Source organism: Canis lupus, chromosome 7, assembly GCF_048164855.1.
Source record: "Canis lupus baileyi chromosome 7, mCanLup2.hap1, whole genome shotgun sequence".
NCBI lineage: Eukaryota > Metazoa > Chordata > Mammalia > Carnivora > Canidae > Canis > Canis lupus.
The window spans coordinates 38,072,655-38,085,957 of record NC_132844.1 but is presented as its reverse complement, the minus strand read 5'-3'; the positions used below and the strand labels follow the sequence as shown (position 1 = coordinate 38,085,957).

The window sequence follows — 13,303 nt, the reverse complement described above, 5'->3', positions numbered from 1 at the left end:
GTCTTTTTTATATTTTTAAATCCCTCCACCATTAATATATTCTTTTGTGCTAATTTAATTTGACTTTTCTTTTTTTTTTTTTTTTATTGGTGTTCAATTTACTAACATACAGAATAACACCCAGTGCCCGTCACCCATTCACTCCCACCCCCCGCCCTCCTCCCCTTCTACCACCCCTAGTTCGTTTCCCAGAGTTAGCAGTCTTTACGTTCTGTCTCCCTTTCTGATATTTCCCACCCATTTCTTCTCCCTTCCCTTATTTTCCCTTTCACTATTATTTATATTCCCCAAATGAATGAGAACATATAATGTTTGTCCTTCTCCGACTGACTTACTTCACTCAGCATAATACCCTCCAGTTCCATCCACGTTGAAGCAAATGGTGGGTATTTGTCATTTCTAATAGCTGAGTAATATTCCATTGTATACATAAACCACATCTTCTTTTTACCATTTATTTGTTTGCTTTTCTTTTTCTCTTTTCATGCCTTCCATTAGATTGATCAAGTTGTTTTCTGAGCCTATTCATTTAATTTAGAGCTTAGGACATTATATATTTTTTTCTATCCTTAAATGCAAAACTTAAGTTTTCAGTGCAGTACTTAGTTTTACAATTTTTTTAGCAAAATCTGAAAGTCCTCTAGAGTCTTCTATGAAAGAGGACTTTAGCATGCTCTTTCTTCCACAGTTTACTGTTTTCTTTCTATCCTCAATATTACTGTTATCTGGAAGGGCCCAGCTTGTTTTTGAACATATAAATAAATGTTAACATTATTTCTGTAGTTAATACTGATTTAGATTTACCAACATGTTTACCATGATTTACCGATTTCATTGTTTATAACTACTTTCTATATCTCCCTTTTTTTCCTGCCTTCATTTTTCTTTTTGTTAGAACATATTTTTTTATTAGTTCTTTCCATGAGAGTCTAGCAGAAGTAAAATAAATATTAGTTTATCATTTTTTGAATGACATTTCAACTGAGTTTATAGCAGAGGCTTTTTCTCTTGCCCAGTTTCTTGTGCTTTGTGAATAACAGAGATGGAGCAGCTTTCAGGCAGCAATCCTGGGAAGTTGACTGGAGGTGCTTTGAACTCCATTAACTGGGAGGACTTTGGTCAGGGGCTGAGTGTTCTCTCCCAGCAGGATAGGACAGCTTGGCAGCAGCCACCTCTACCCAACACTTGTTTCCATGTCAGTGGATCCGACAGCTTGAACCACTCACCTCTGTAGTTTCTGTAGCTTTCAGCTCTATGTTTGTCTTATTTATGCTTTGTAGCATTGTATTTATTGTTTGAAATAAATATTGTACTGTGTTTGAGTAGAGGGAGGATTTTATGTGTGTTTTACTTTGACCTGGAGCACATATACCATTTTTAATAAGACATTTTTAAAAATTGAAGGACGAATAAACAAACCAGTATACCACAGTTCTTTAGTTATAGTAGAAACCAGGAAAAATACTGGCCTTTTATGTGATTTGGTTGTAAATTTAATTAATTAAGGTGGAACTTAGGGAATCTCCTATACTGAAGAATCACTGATTTAATTCTTGAAAGGTTTTAAATTAAATCACAGATTTAATTCTTGAAAGGTTTTAAAAGTACTTCTAACATAATAACAACAAAAAAGACAACAAACGGATACAAATAGGAAAGATAAATGGAGTATAGAAATAATGAAGTGAAACTGCAAGTTTCTATATGGCATTTAATTAATTAGTTTGTATATGATGCAAGTGATCTTCCCTCTCTCCTTGACTGTGCTCTCTTTAATAACTTACTGTTTGAAGTCTCATCATATGTGGCCTAATGTTTCTACTCAGCCTTTTTATTGGTTGCTTTCTTAATGAAGAAATAGCTCATGTCCATGATTGTAGGAAGCTATGTATTTGGGCCACAGGATAATTTTAAAAAGTCATCATTACTCACTACATAGCATTACTTGAATTGTATCCTATAAATACAAATGAATAGATACTTTAATGGTTTTTGAACTTATAAATGAGATTTTAAATTGCCAACCTATAAAAAGGAAAAAGTTACCCATCATACCACTTGAAACTACTTCCTGTTTACAGTTACATGGCTGTGTAAGCTAAAGAAATTAAAAACAAACAAAACTAATTTTCACTGCAAAAAACCTATAATGGTGAAAATATAATGTTTATTTAAAAAAGTATAGCTGAGTTTGCATAAAGAGAAATCTCCAAGAGTCAGAAATGAAAGGAGAAAGCCGATCCTTAGTGTATATATATCAGCAACACCTCTGATGAATCAAAATTTGTAATGTCTGGGGTTTGGGTTTTTAAACAACACAGGGCTGCCAGAGGCAGTTTCGCCTTGTAAGAAGCAGGTAATTGGAACTGACATCTGTGGATAAGGCCATCACCCTCAGAGTGCTTCCCCCACATAGAAAGGATTAATATTACATTTCACACAGTTCAGATAAATGAGGAAACTTTTTCTGTCTGAACCCTGGGTGAAAAATCAATCTCTTGTAAGGAACTGAAATATCATTGTGTTCCTTAGGTGGATTTTGTAGGCTGAATTTATATTGCTTGTATTATGATTTAATCCCAGGACAAGAAATTAGCATTAAATTTGGTCCTTGTACAGTGATACCTCATTCTGCAATATCTTTCCTATCTAGCTTCAAGCTCAAAAGCCTTCCCATTTTTCTATAATCAATAACTTAAATTACAAAGAACAGACAGATGCTAAGAAATGACCCTCAGAGTGCCAAAATTTTGGCTTTGTCAATTGAATTCCTTTTTCTTTTAGCATGTTTTCTGTCTTTTACAGAGAAATGCAGTAATGGCTAAAGCATTTGCACCATGTTTTAGGCTGAAATGGTTAGCTTTTGATTATCCTTTAAATATCTCAGCACCATGAAAAGCAATCGGTTTCATATTGTCCTACTTTGCTAGGTCTCCTATAGAACATGTATAGAATAGGTCAGAGGGTATGAATTGGAGAAACATTCTGTGGTAGGTGAGTCAAGTTTACAGTAATTGCGATCCTTAATACCGACCTATCTTAATAAAGGTAAAAATTTCTCTCTTTAATCTCCCTTTCATGGCTCACTCATCCCCCCCCCCCCGCCTCATTTCCTTAAAAAGATCCATTCTGAAGTGTTCCCTACCTCACCCTGACCCATATTCTTCCACTCTCTGACATTTTGGCATATCTGCTGTTCTGATACCAAGTATCAACTGAGTTACTCCATGTGTTTGGTTCAGGATCTGGGAGCCCTAGGTCTCCCTAGCTTAGAAGACAGTACAGATTGAGGCACGTTGTACTGACTAGTTCTCCTTGAATTATCCTTTTCATACATGCCTGTCCTCTAATACACTGTGAGACAAAGAATAGCAACATTAATAGGGTGCTTACATTCATTTATATTTTAAATGGTTTCATTGCCATAGCCTGAAATTCCCATACCTGTATTTCAGAATTTCAGAGTGCTTTGATAGCAACAAATTCTTTGACTATTTGTATTCTTTCAAACGTTCTCAGGCTAGGCATTTTATAGCCAGAGTGTCTTCTAGTATCCAATATACTCTTGTCAGAAACCTATAAAATCTGACATAAGATAGGTTGTAGCCTTATGACTCAGGAAATTGAAGATATGAAAGTAGCTCTCAATCCTGGAGAAAATGTTAATTAAATAGATTAATTTCCCAAATCCTAATGCAATTCTTCCTTGCTTAGGATGGGGTTACATCCCAATGAGCCCATCATAAGTTGAAGATATTAAGCTGAAAATGCATTTAATACTTAACCTACTAAACATCATAGCTTAGCCTAGTCTACATTAAACATGCTCAGAACACTTATATAATTAGCCTATAGTTGGGCAAAATCATCTAACACAAAGCCTATTTTATAATCAAGTGCTGAATATCTCATTTAATTGAATACTGTACTTAAAATAAAAAACAGAATGATTGGGTACAGAATGTTGTAAGTGCATCAGTTGTTTACACTGGTGATCACATGGCTGACTGGAAGCAGTTGCTCACTGCCACTGCCCAGCATCATGAGAGGCTATATCATATCTTATATTGTTAGCTCAGGAAAAGATCAAAATTCAAAATTAAAACTGTGGTTTCTGTTGAATGCATATTGCTTTCATACCATCATAAAGGTGAGAAATTTTAAGTCACACCATTGTAAGTCAGGGACCATCTATATTTTATTCATTCTCATATCTTTAGATCTAACCTTTTCTGTTATTCCACAGAGTCCTTCGTTGTATTTCGAATATTGGTTTATTCTATGTCTAGATATATAAAACTAGGATTTCCCAGAATATGTATTTGGACTTTGTGTTTTGTTTTATGTTTGGTTTGTTTTATTTTAGCTTAGGATCCTTCAGAACAGTTGCTTCAGTGTGATTCAGTAGAATTGAATAAATGGAAGACCTTGATCCAGAAGCATATCCATATCAGTCAGAAAGGGATAGCTGAGCTGGTGCTTTGTGACAGCAGAATCACAGATAGCCCAGTGACAGAGCAGGATATGGAACAGTGCCTGTTATTACAGAAACTACCCAAATGAACGATATGGTTCTCAAAATCAACTCTGAATCTATAAAACAGAATCCAGTACTTCCCTCCCTTTTTCATTACAATATCTTAACAAATAAAAAGAAATAGTATTAATAATGCAGCATTTCTCCATCTAGTATTTCTGCAGAGCAATAATAGTTTTAATAAGTGTTCTGTCAAAAATAAGGGTGTTCAAATAAGTTTGGCTGATGCTAACTTTGGCCAAAATTACTTTAATTAAAGACTTTTCACCACCTTTAAAGGTGATGTGCATTGTGATTGTTCTAGAAAATAATACAATACACAGTATGTCCTGAATACATTTGATCAGGGTACCTTTCATTCAGAACCATTCATTAATATTTCTATAAACTGGTGTTCTGAGGTCTAGGCAAGACTCCATGCTAGAGTCTCATGAAAGACCTCAGCCAGTAAATAGCATCCTGTGCATTTTACTTGGTGTAGATTCATTTGCCTCAATCATGAACCACCAAGAACAGTCTTGTACTTGATACTAGGTAAAAGTTCCCATACTTTAGGATATTGTGATCTAAAGCAAGATTAGCTTTGATTATTATTATTGTTTTTAAATTCAAATTTTTACTCTGCCATGGACTAGATATGTCATGTAGCATATCTAAACCTCGGGTTCTTTATCTGTAGTATGGAAATAATAATAGCACCTGAACCTTCAAGGAAGAGATCTGGTCTAGCTCTTTTTTCTCTTTATTCTAGACCTAGTATATTCAGTGTTTAGAATTTTTGCTAGATGAAAGAAATTATAAATGTATACAGGGATCAACAAAACTTTTGAGAAATAATAGAATAAAGCCCAATGTGGGACTCTCCTGTTCCCTTCCCTTCCCTTCCTGAAGGGAAGTCAAAAACAGTGAAGAGAACCACGTGGATTGTTTAGTCAGTGAAAATGTCTCATAAGAGGTACTTTGAACCAGAACTTGTATTTATGCCATAAGTTTTTCACAAATACTGTATTACGCTACTGGTTGTGAAGATTAAGAGCCTTGATTTTACTAAGATGTTGTAGAGTTTACACATGTATAGACTGAAAGACAATACGTTTACCCTCTTTTGCCCAGTTTGTCCTGCCATTGATCTAAGTGCCAAAATATTAATACAATGCAGTGTGGCTCACAAAGTAGATAAAGTCATTTGATATGGTGGCAACACATTATTTCCACCTGGACTATCTTCAGTCTGTAGTCTCACAGAGAATCAGAAACTTTATTTACATCCCATCAGCAGTTTATAACCTAGGGGTACCTGGGTGGCTCAGTTAGTTAAGCATCTGCCTTCGGCTCAGGTCATGATCCCAGGGTCCTGGGATTGCGTCCCACATCAGGCTCCTTGCTCAACAGGGAGCCTGCTTCTCTCTCTTCCTCTGCCTCTTCCCCAGCTTGCATGCTCTCTTGATCTTTCTCTCTCAAATAAATAAATAAAATCTTTTTTTACAAAAAAAGAGTTTATAATCTAGATATCCCCATTACTTAAAATTACTTAGTATATTTGTCCCTGTGGAGGTATACCTTGTATTTTTTTAACATATGATTGTGACCAGCAGAAGACACTACATAGATGAGTTAGCTATAGACAAGTAGAGATCTTTTTCAACTTTTGCAAATATTTAAGGAGAGTTAGGAAATAATATATATATTTACTCTTTAGTATTTCAGTGCCACTCTCCTTAAAATGTATTATATGGAACTTAGAAGTTCAATATAGTATTATTACTTGAAAGTGCACTGGTATGAGATTTGTGATTTGAAATGAAATTTCTTTTTTCGTAGTTGCTAGGACTGTGGAGGAAGAAAAACCCCATAATTTCCAGGGTATTATATGTGATTAATATTTCAACATTAACAGTATTGTCACTTGGTTGTAATAAGCTTTACCTGTACTTTCCGACTTTTCTGTTAATACTGAAGTTTAATTAGAAAATAAAGTCTTGATGAAGTGGAAGCCTTAGGTTGGTGATTTAGGAATTTACTTTCTAGACAAGTCAGTCTTGGTATACACTCCCATGTCTGTTTCTGTAAATAGTTGATTCTCTCATAATGCTATTTATCCTGGTCACTTCTCAAATTTGTTTTGAAGTACATGAATATGCTTTAGGAAGAGTGAAATACATGCATACATACCTTATTTTTTTACTATTTACAGCATTCTCTGTATTGAAATTCAAAAAATAATCATTACTTACCAAGTAATATGTTTACATTAAAATATATATAACTTTGTTTTAATGAGAAGACTACATTATGATAGAGGAAAAATATAACTGCTTTCTTTTCCTCATAGAGTTTGCATTCTATCTGAAAGAGGGTACATAGTCTGGAAATGTGCCAAGTCACATATAGTAGGAAAAAAATTCCATATATATATAAATGTATGTATGTATTTAAAAGTATTTGCCTCTGCTAGGAAAATATAGCAATAGGAAGAGGGAATCTACCTTTAATAGTTTATGTAAATAGGAGAAAAATAATATATAAAGAACATGCACATATGTACAAAGATAGCTCAATTTCAAATTCACACCAGAAACAAAACATTTTTTTTCTTCAAAAACCAAGGATATAATAATAAGAAACGTATTTAATTGATTTTAATAGTACTAAACAAAAGCAGAAAAGTTATATTTTAAGAAATCATTGTATGGGCTAATGGCCATTTTGCTGTCATAAAAATCCTTTATTTAGCCCTCTCCACAAATAAGCTCACAGCAGGAGAAAGGCCACTAGTTAGAGCAATTTGGAGGATAAGTAAACAGAAGGAATGGCTAGGAGCATAGTGTCATCTGGCAGAGAGCTTATTTCCTGAATCCTGTGGATCTGGTTAAAACCCAACAGAGATGCCAATATGCTTCTCCTCAGTAAATGCTACCAGTCTCCACGCCACCAGGCCCACTGAGGCTTATGTGTGGTATTTTATCCAAGTGATCCTTTGCATAGCCGCACAGTGCCTGCAATGACCTGAGTCAGTCATGCAAAGAGACTTTCTTATGCTTACACCAATATTTTCTTTTAGTTTCCATTTTCTGCTGCTCCTGACCTATGGGTTGGTGCTGTTGTTCAATGATGTAAGCGGAGTGGTGGGTGAGGTACTCTGTGCTCTTCTTAGATAAGATTTTGAATTTGTTTAAAAGCAAAGCTAAAAATCCCCAGGCTGAATTTCTTTACAAGGTTGCTGTCATGTGTGCACCTGGGATACCCATCTCTTCAGAAGGGTGGGGAGAAGTGAGGTCCGTTGATTCCGAAGAGAGAACAGTCGATGTCCGAGGAGCAGGTGCTGGTAAGCAACAATGAGTTTGGGGCACGGGGATCCCACGTCATTATTTTTAAGAGTTGGACAGAAACCTATATTATATACTCCCTCTGTATCTGTTTCTCCCCTGTAAGTATTCCCATTCTGTGTGTGTGAGGTGTGGAGTGATTTTGTTCCATTTTCTCAGCAAAGTTTCTAACTACCAATTTTATCTTCATTCTTTTTCTCTGAAAAAGAGATGATTAGATTTATGATTTAGCTCTAAAGACTGTAAGATAATTAATCACATTTGTGATTTATTGTGTAATAGCCAACCCCAAAATATTTAAAGATTACAACATCAATATTCTCTGAAAATAAGGAAAAGGAATAGCAAGTTGTTTAATTGTGCATGAGTTTTGTTTTGTCATCAGTATATTCCACGCTAATACAAAGAGTGAGAAATACCTGACAAATTAGAACTATCTATTAGTGGGTAGTTCAGTCCAAATATACGAAGTTAGTGTCAATTTTTCAAAATAATGGGTCCTGGGTTCTTGAAAAGAGCTGAAACCCTTCCACACAGGCCTTTTCCTGTACCACAGTAGCACAAGGTCAAATGGTGTATGTGAAGCAAGCTCAAAATTGCAATTGATGTTAGGCTTTATGTGTTCTCTCCCCAGGGAAATCAGTCTGCTGGTCTATGAAAGGCTGTGGAATCACAGCTGAGTGAGTGGTTTTGAAATATTATAACCCCAAGATGGGATATATGTAGTTCAAAATGGGCAGTGATAGAAATGCTTTAAATAAGTAAATATTACTAATATAAATTTCTGAATTGACAAGATAAAAATGGAAGGGTTTTTTTTTTCTACCTATATGAACAATGTCCTCAGTGACACTATTCTGTGCATAGAATCTTAGAGTATGTTATGCCCAGAAATAAGTGAAAGGACATTTTAAAATAAAATCGATATTAGCCCCTTCTTTTATTGATTCTGTATTTTAACTCTGAAGTTATGAAAGCTTTGTATACCATTTCAGAGACCTTATTCAGTTTACGAAGTATCTTTTGTTAGAAATATAATTTGTTACCACTCGATTAATTTTTTCATATGGAGGCACTTTAGGGAATTCAAGATAATTATACCAAATTAACAAAATTCATGACATGAAATGAGAGAAGAATATTAGATTAATAGCATTCAAAATGACTTTGTAATCTGAAATAAATTCATACCAGGTAATAAATGAGAAAAAATAGGAAAACATAAAAAAATACCTCAAAACTCAGGTACAGTAATAGTCACATGCAGTGAATTAAAATATTTTCATTTAGCTGGCTTAGCCTACATATAGGTCTATAAGGTCCATAGATTCTTACATTTCAATCAAACAAAATTATATGGTATCATTGGACCTAGGGAAAACTGGTAAATTGATTGTTGAAAGTTGGACTCTCTTTCCATAGATTATCTTCAAATATACTTGCTGGGCCAGTAGATCAGTCTCTAGACCATGACATTCTTATGTGTACCTTATGACAGTGCCATAGTGAAAGGAATTTAAATTCAGCAAGGATAAGATTTCAGTCCTATAAACAGCTCTGGAAAATATTCACTGGCTTCAAATGTAGGATATAGAGGTAGATGATTATAGGCCCCTTCTGCATCACCATGGTTTTCCACACCAAGTCATTAACACTTTAACTTTGAGGTAATCCATCAGAATAATTGCAGTAGCTCCTATATATCATGGTGTAATGAAGAGCTTTTGCATGGACATTCAAGTCAGATAAAGTCAAATCTGAATTCCAGCTTTCCAAATTCACGTGACTTTGGGCAAATTAATTAGCCTTTCTGAGCTTCATCAGTAATATGGGATAAGTAATACTGATTTTGTCATATATCTCTAAGAATTACATGGAGTATGTAAAATTAACACAGCACAATATCTGGCACATAAAAATCATTCAAATGATATTTATTTCCTTTTCTCTCTTCCCAGCAACAATTTGACCAGTCTTTAACTTAAGCCAGTTTAAAACATACTTTAAAGTTTAGGGTAAAGAAAAAGCAAAGATTCTAAATAGAGGCTAAAGACATATTCTGTTAAGGGGTTGAAAACATTCAGATTTGCTATTTTGTGTGAGGCTGATATTTTGCAGTTGATTTGGTGGTGGTGAGATGATCCATAGTTCAGTATTAATTTTTTTCTTATCAGATAATTATTTTTAACAAGTATAATTTAATTAAACACTGCATTTAATTTAAATAAATGAAAGATGGTTCTTAATTCTCTCCCTATTATCATTTGATCATTTAATCTTCTAAAACAAACTAGAAGCAGTCTGCTTCTACTTTTCAATAATATTCCCTAGTGAATTAGAGAAGTGTATTATTTTTCATTGTTGTCTCTGGAAACAGAATGATGTATCATGATAAAAATGAATTTAAAGGAGTGACATAATTTCAAATCAACTAATTTGGTTGTTATTATTGCTTTTGTTCTGTAGTACATGATATGGGGTTGATAGTGTAAATGTAGCAACCTAACAGAGAATAATGATTCTATGCTTCAGTGAGAGTGCGTGGTAAAAAAGACAGAGTTGTGACTCTACAATCATCAAAAAGCTGCACATTTAAAATGTTGAATATAATATGGACACCCTCCCCAACTCCTGTTAAAACCTGTCTGGAGTTGTTCTTTTGCCCCCTGGAGATGAGCCACTATTACCATTAGGCTGGCCATACCGGAACACTTTTGTCTGTGTTCTCAACAATCACTCCTGAATTCCTGGTTTATGCCTCCTGGTGCCAGTTGTCATTGGGCTGAGTAAGATTTCTCAGGGAAACTGCAGGGGAAATGATCTGTTACACAGAGCTTGTTAGGACCATTGCCAGTGATTGATAATGGGACCAAATCATTTCAGGTGCGTTTTCTAAGGTCCACAAGCCAGCAGGGGTCTGCTTGACTTTGTTATCTTAGCCCATGGATATCTCAGTGCAATGTCACTGGGGAAATAATAGGAGGAGCTCTTCAAGCATATGCCTAAGTCTTTTCTCCTGTGCTAGTTTTAAGGGACCACAGCATTACATTTTGTTTCATTTCGTGTCTCTGCCTACAGGAAGGTAACATCTTCTGTGCATTGTTTCAGGAAATGGTTAATTACGGACCTACCAGAGCTTTGGTATTTGCTACAGTGGGAACCTCTTTAGTATAGCACAGAGCACTATAGATTAATGCAGTAATCAATGAGAATCTGTACACTGCAGAGATCTGTTTTGATGACAGCAGCACTTATGGCCTTGTTTAGTGTCACCGTTGTATAATGTTGGACACTGCAGGCTTTTTAAATTTTTTTGGTTTTGATTTAGAATGCAAGGACCACAGGGAATTTTAACATTTTTTTGCATTTTTGGTGTTTTTTTTTTTTTTTATTGTGTTGTGCATTTGCTGCTTTTGCTAGCTAGAATTTAGTGATTTGATGCCAGTAGCATTTATTTAACCACTCCGATGCTGCTGTTATGTTTGCTGGGTTTCTGCAGTTTCTCCTACTTCATACGTTGCACTCAGGAACAGGTAAACTAAGCTATATTAATTTTATACATAAATGTAAAATTAATAGAATATATTGTTTAATTATCCCAAGAGTAAGATATTAAAATGCTTCATTTAGAGCCTATCAATATAGAATAAGGAATAGTTTGCTTTTAACATGCAATTACACAGATATATCATTTTAAAATACAGTAGTGATCATTGAGTTGCATTATATGAAGTTATTTTCATGTTTATGTTTTAAGTAATAGAAGTGTACATTAAATTGTCTACAATTTAGTATTTAATTTTTAACTTGATATATATATACACACACATATATATTACACAATTAATTCAGAAAGTATGTATTTTCCTTTTCTGATTGACCAAAGATAGTTGTTTTCCATGTTTACTGAATTTCATTAAAATTAGAAAGCTTCAGAACTTAATCTTCTTAAAGACAGAAAGATACCAGTTTCTGTATAGATTGTTATTTTAAAGTGTATAGACAAAGGCTGCCAAGGCCTGGTATCTCCTAATCAACAGTCCTGATTTTAGCGCACAGCACGGAATTGCCTGTGTTTCTGTGATGTTCAGCTGTGGACTAAAGGAAAAACTGTTTAGATATAGGGAACAGATAGCCCAGACAGAAAAAAGGAAAGGAAAATGCAGTCTTTCAGGTTAGAGATTTGAGTATGTGACCTTGGACGACAGAGTAACCAACCCCTCCTGGCCCTTGTTTCCATTCTGCCTGTTTGAAAAGAGACTACTGTTATTCTCAGTGGGAATGACACAATGTTTTTCAGGGCCTCAGGATTGTCTGATGATTATTTCTGTGTAAAAAAAGACGCTGTTATTAAATTTTTAAAGGTATACATTTTCTTAATAAAGGAAGGGAACAGAGTTTTGTTTTGTTTTGTTTTGTTTTTTGTCTTTTCTGTGTAGTGTTTTAGCAGCTGAGGCTTTTTTTGGAGGGGAGATTATGGGTCTTTTAAATTAAACTGGTAAATCTCATGGCTTCATTGTAACTATTTTGCCAAATTGGCATTGAGGAAATGTGAGGTGTCCTGAGGGCATTTGCTGTTAGACTGTATTCCTTGGAGCTGTGCGGAGGGGAAGGGGCACATCTCGAGTTATGCAGCAGCAGGATAAGGTCCTAGATGCAGAGGCTCTGGGACTCTCTGAAAGCCTGCCAGGGACACGAGCTTGCCTGGCTACTCCCTTGCTCCCTCTCAGGTACAGCAAGTACTGCTGAGAGCAGCTAAGGAGAGTGCCTGCCTGCTCTTCCCGGCAAATGACTTTCAAGAGGTTCACTTTCTTGCTGAGGACAAGCTTAAAATCCAAGAGATCAGAGGCAAATGGTGACAGGCACTGAGGGGGGCACTTGACGGGATGAGCACTGGGTGTTATTCTGTATGTTGGCAAATTGAACACCAATAAAAAATAAATTTATTATAAAAAAATAAAAAGAAAAGAAGCAGCCAGCCACCTTCTACTTGTAAAAGTATTAATCACATTGTTGTCTGTCAACTGCCAGTTAACATTCATGACAAACTAAATATGTTCTTTCTAGAGGACAGAGGATTTTATTTTGAATTGACATATACTTGCAGAGTAGCTATGGTTGCTATCTGATAAAGATGAATCTCATGTTTATGGTCATATTTACTGTGTCTTCTTGATAGACACCCACTATTTTGAGAGGAAGACTGAAGCAATGATGGTTCGTGCTCCCACATTTGCACCTGAGAGATGAGATGAAACTAATGTGATTGATTATCTAGCTTTGAGGGAGCAGTCTATTTGATTTTACAGTCTCTATAAATGCATGTATGAAGGCAGTAACTTCACTGGTGAAATGATCATCATACAGAAACTTGCCCACTTAGTTCTCTTCAAACTCTGTGATTTTATGTGATACTGTTATTAACACATGGTTAAAAAGC

General features: G+C 35.1%; 1 protein-coding gene across 50 annotated transcripts in view; it reads left to right on the top strand.

Annotated features, from left to right (window-relative positions):
• RIMS1 (regulating synaptic membrane exocytosis 1) overlaps positions 1-13,303 on the top strand; it is a 477,707-nt gene that overhangs the window by 282,273 nt on the left and 182,131 nt on the right. For 2 of the 50 annotated variants that reach the window (XM_072832414.1, XM_072832413.1), the window contains exon 1: positions 7,535-7,862. The exons of 47 other annotated variants lie outside the window; for them this stretch is intronic. In XM_072832414.1, coding sequence (XP_072688515.1) covers positions 7,763-7,862 — 100 coding nt within the window. In that variant the 5' untranslated portion in view covers positions 7,535-7,762. Of the gene's footprint in view, positions 1-7,534; positions 7,863-10,922; positions 11,397-13,303 lie in introns of those variants that run through there. One more of the 50 variants, XM_072832415.1, reaches the window with a different exon arrangement.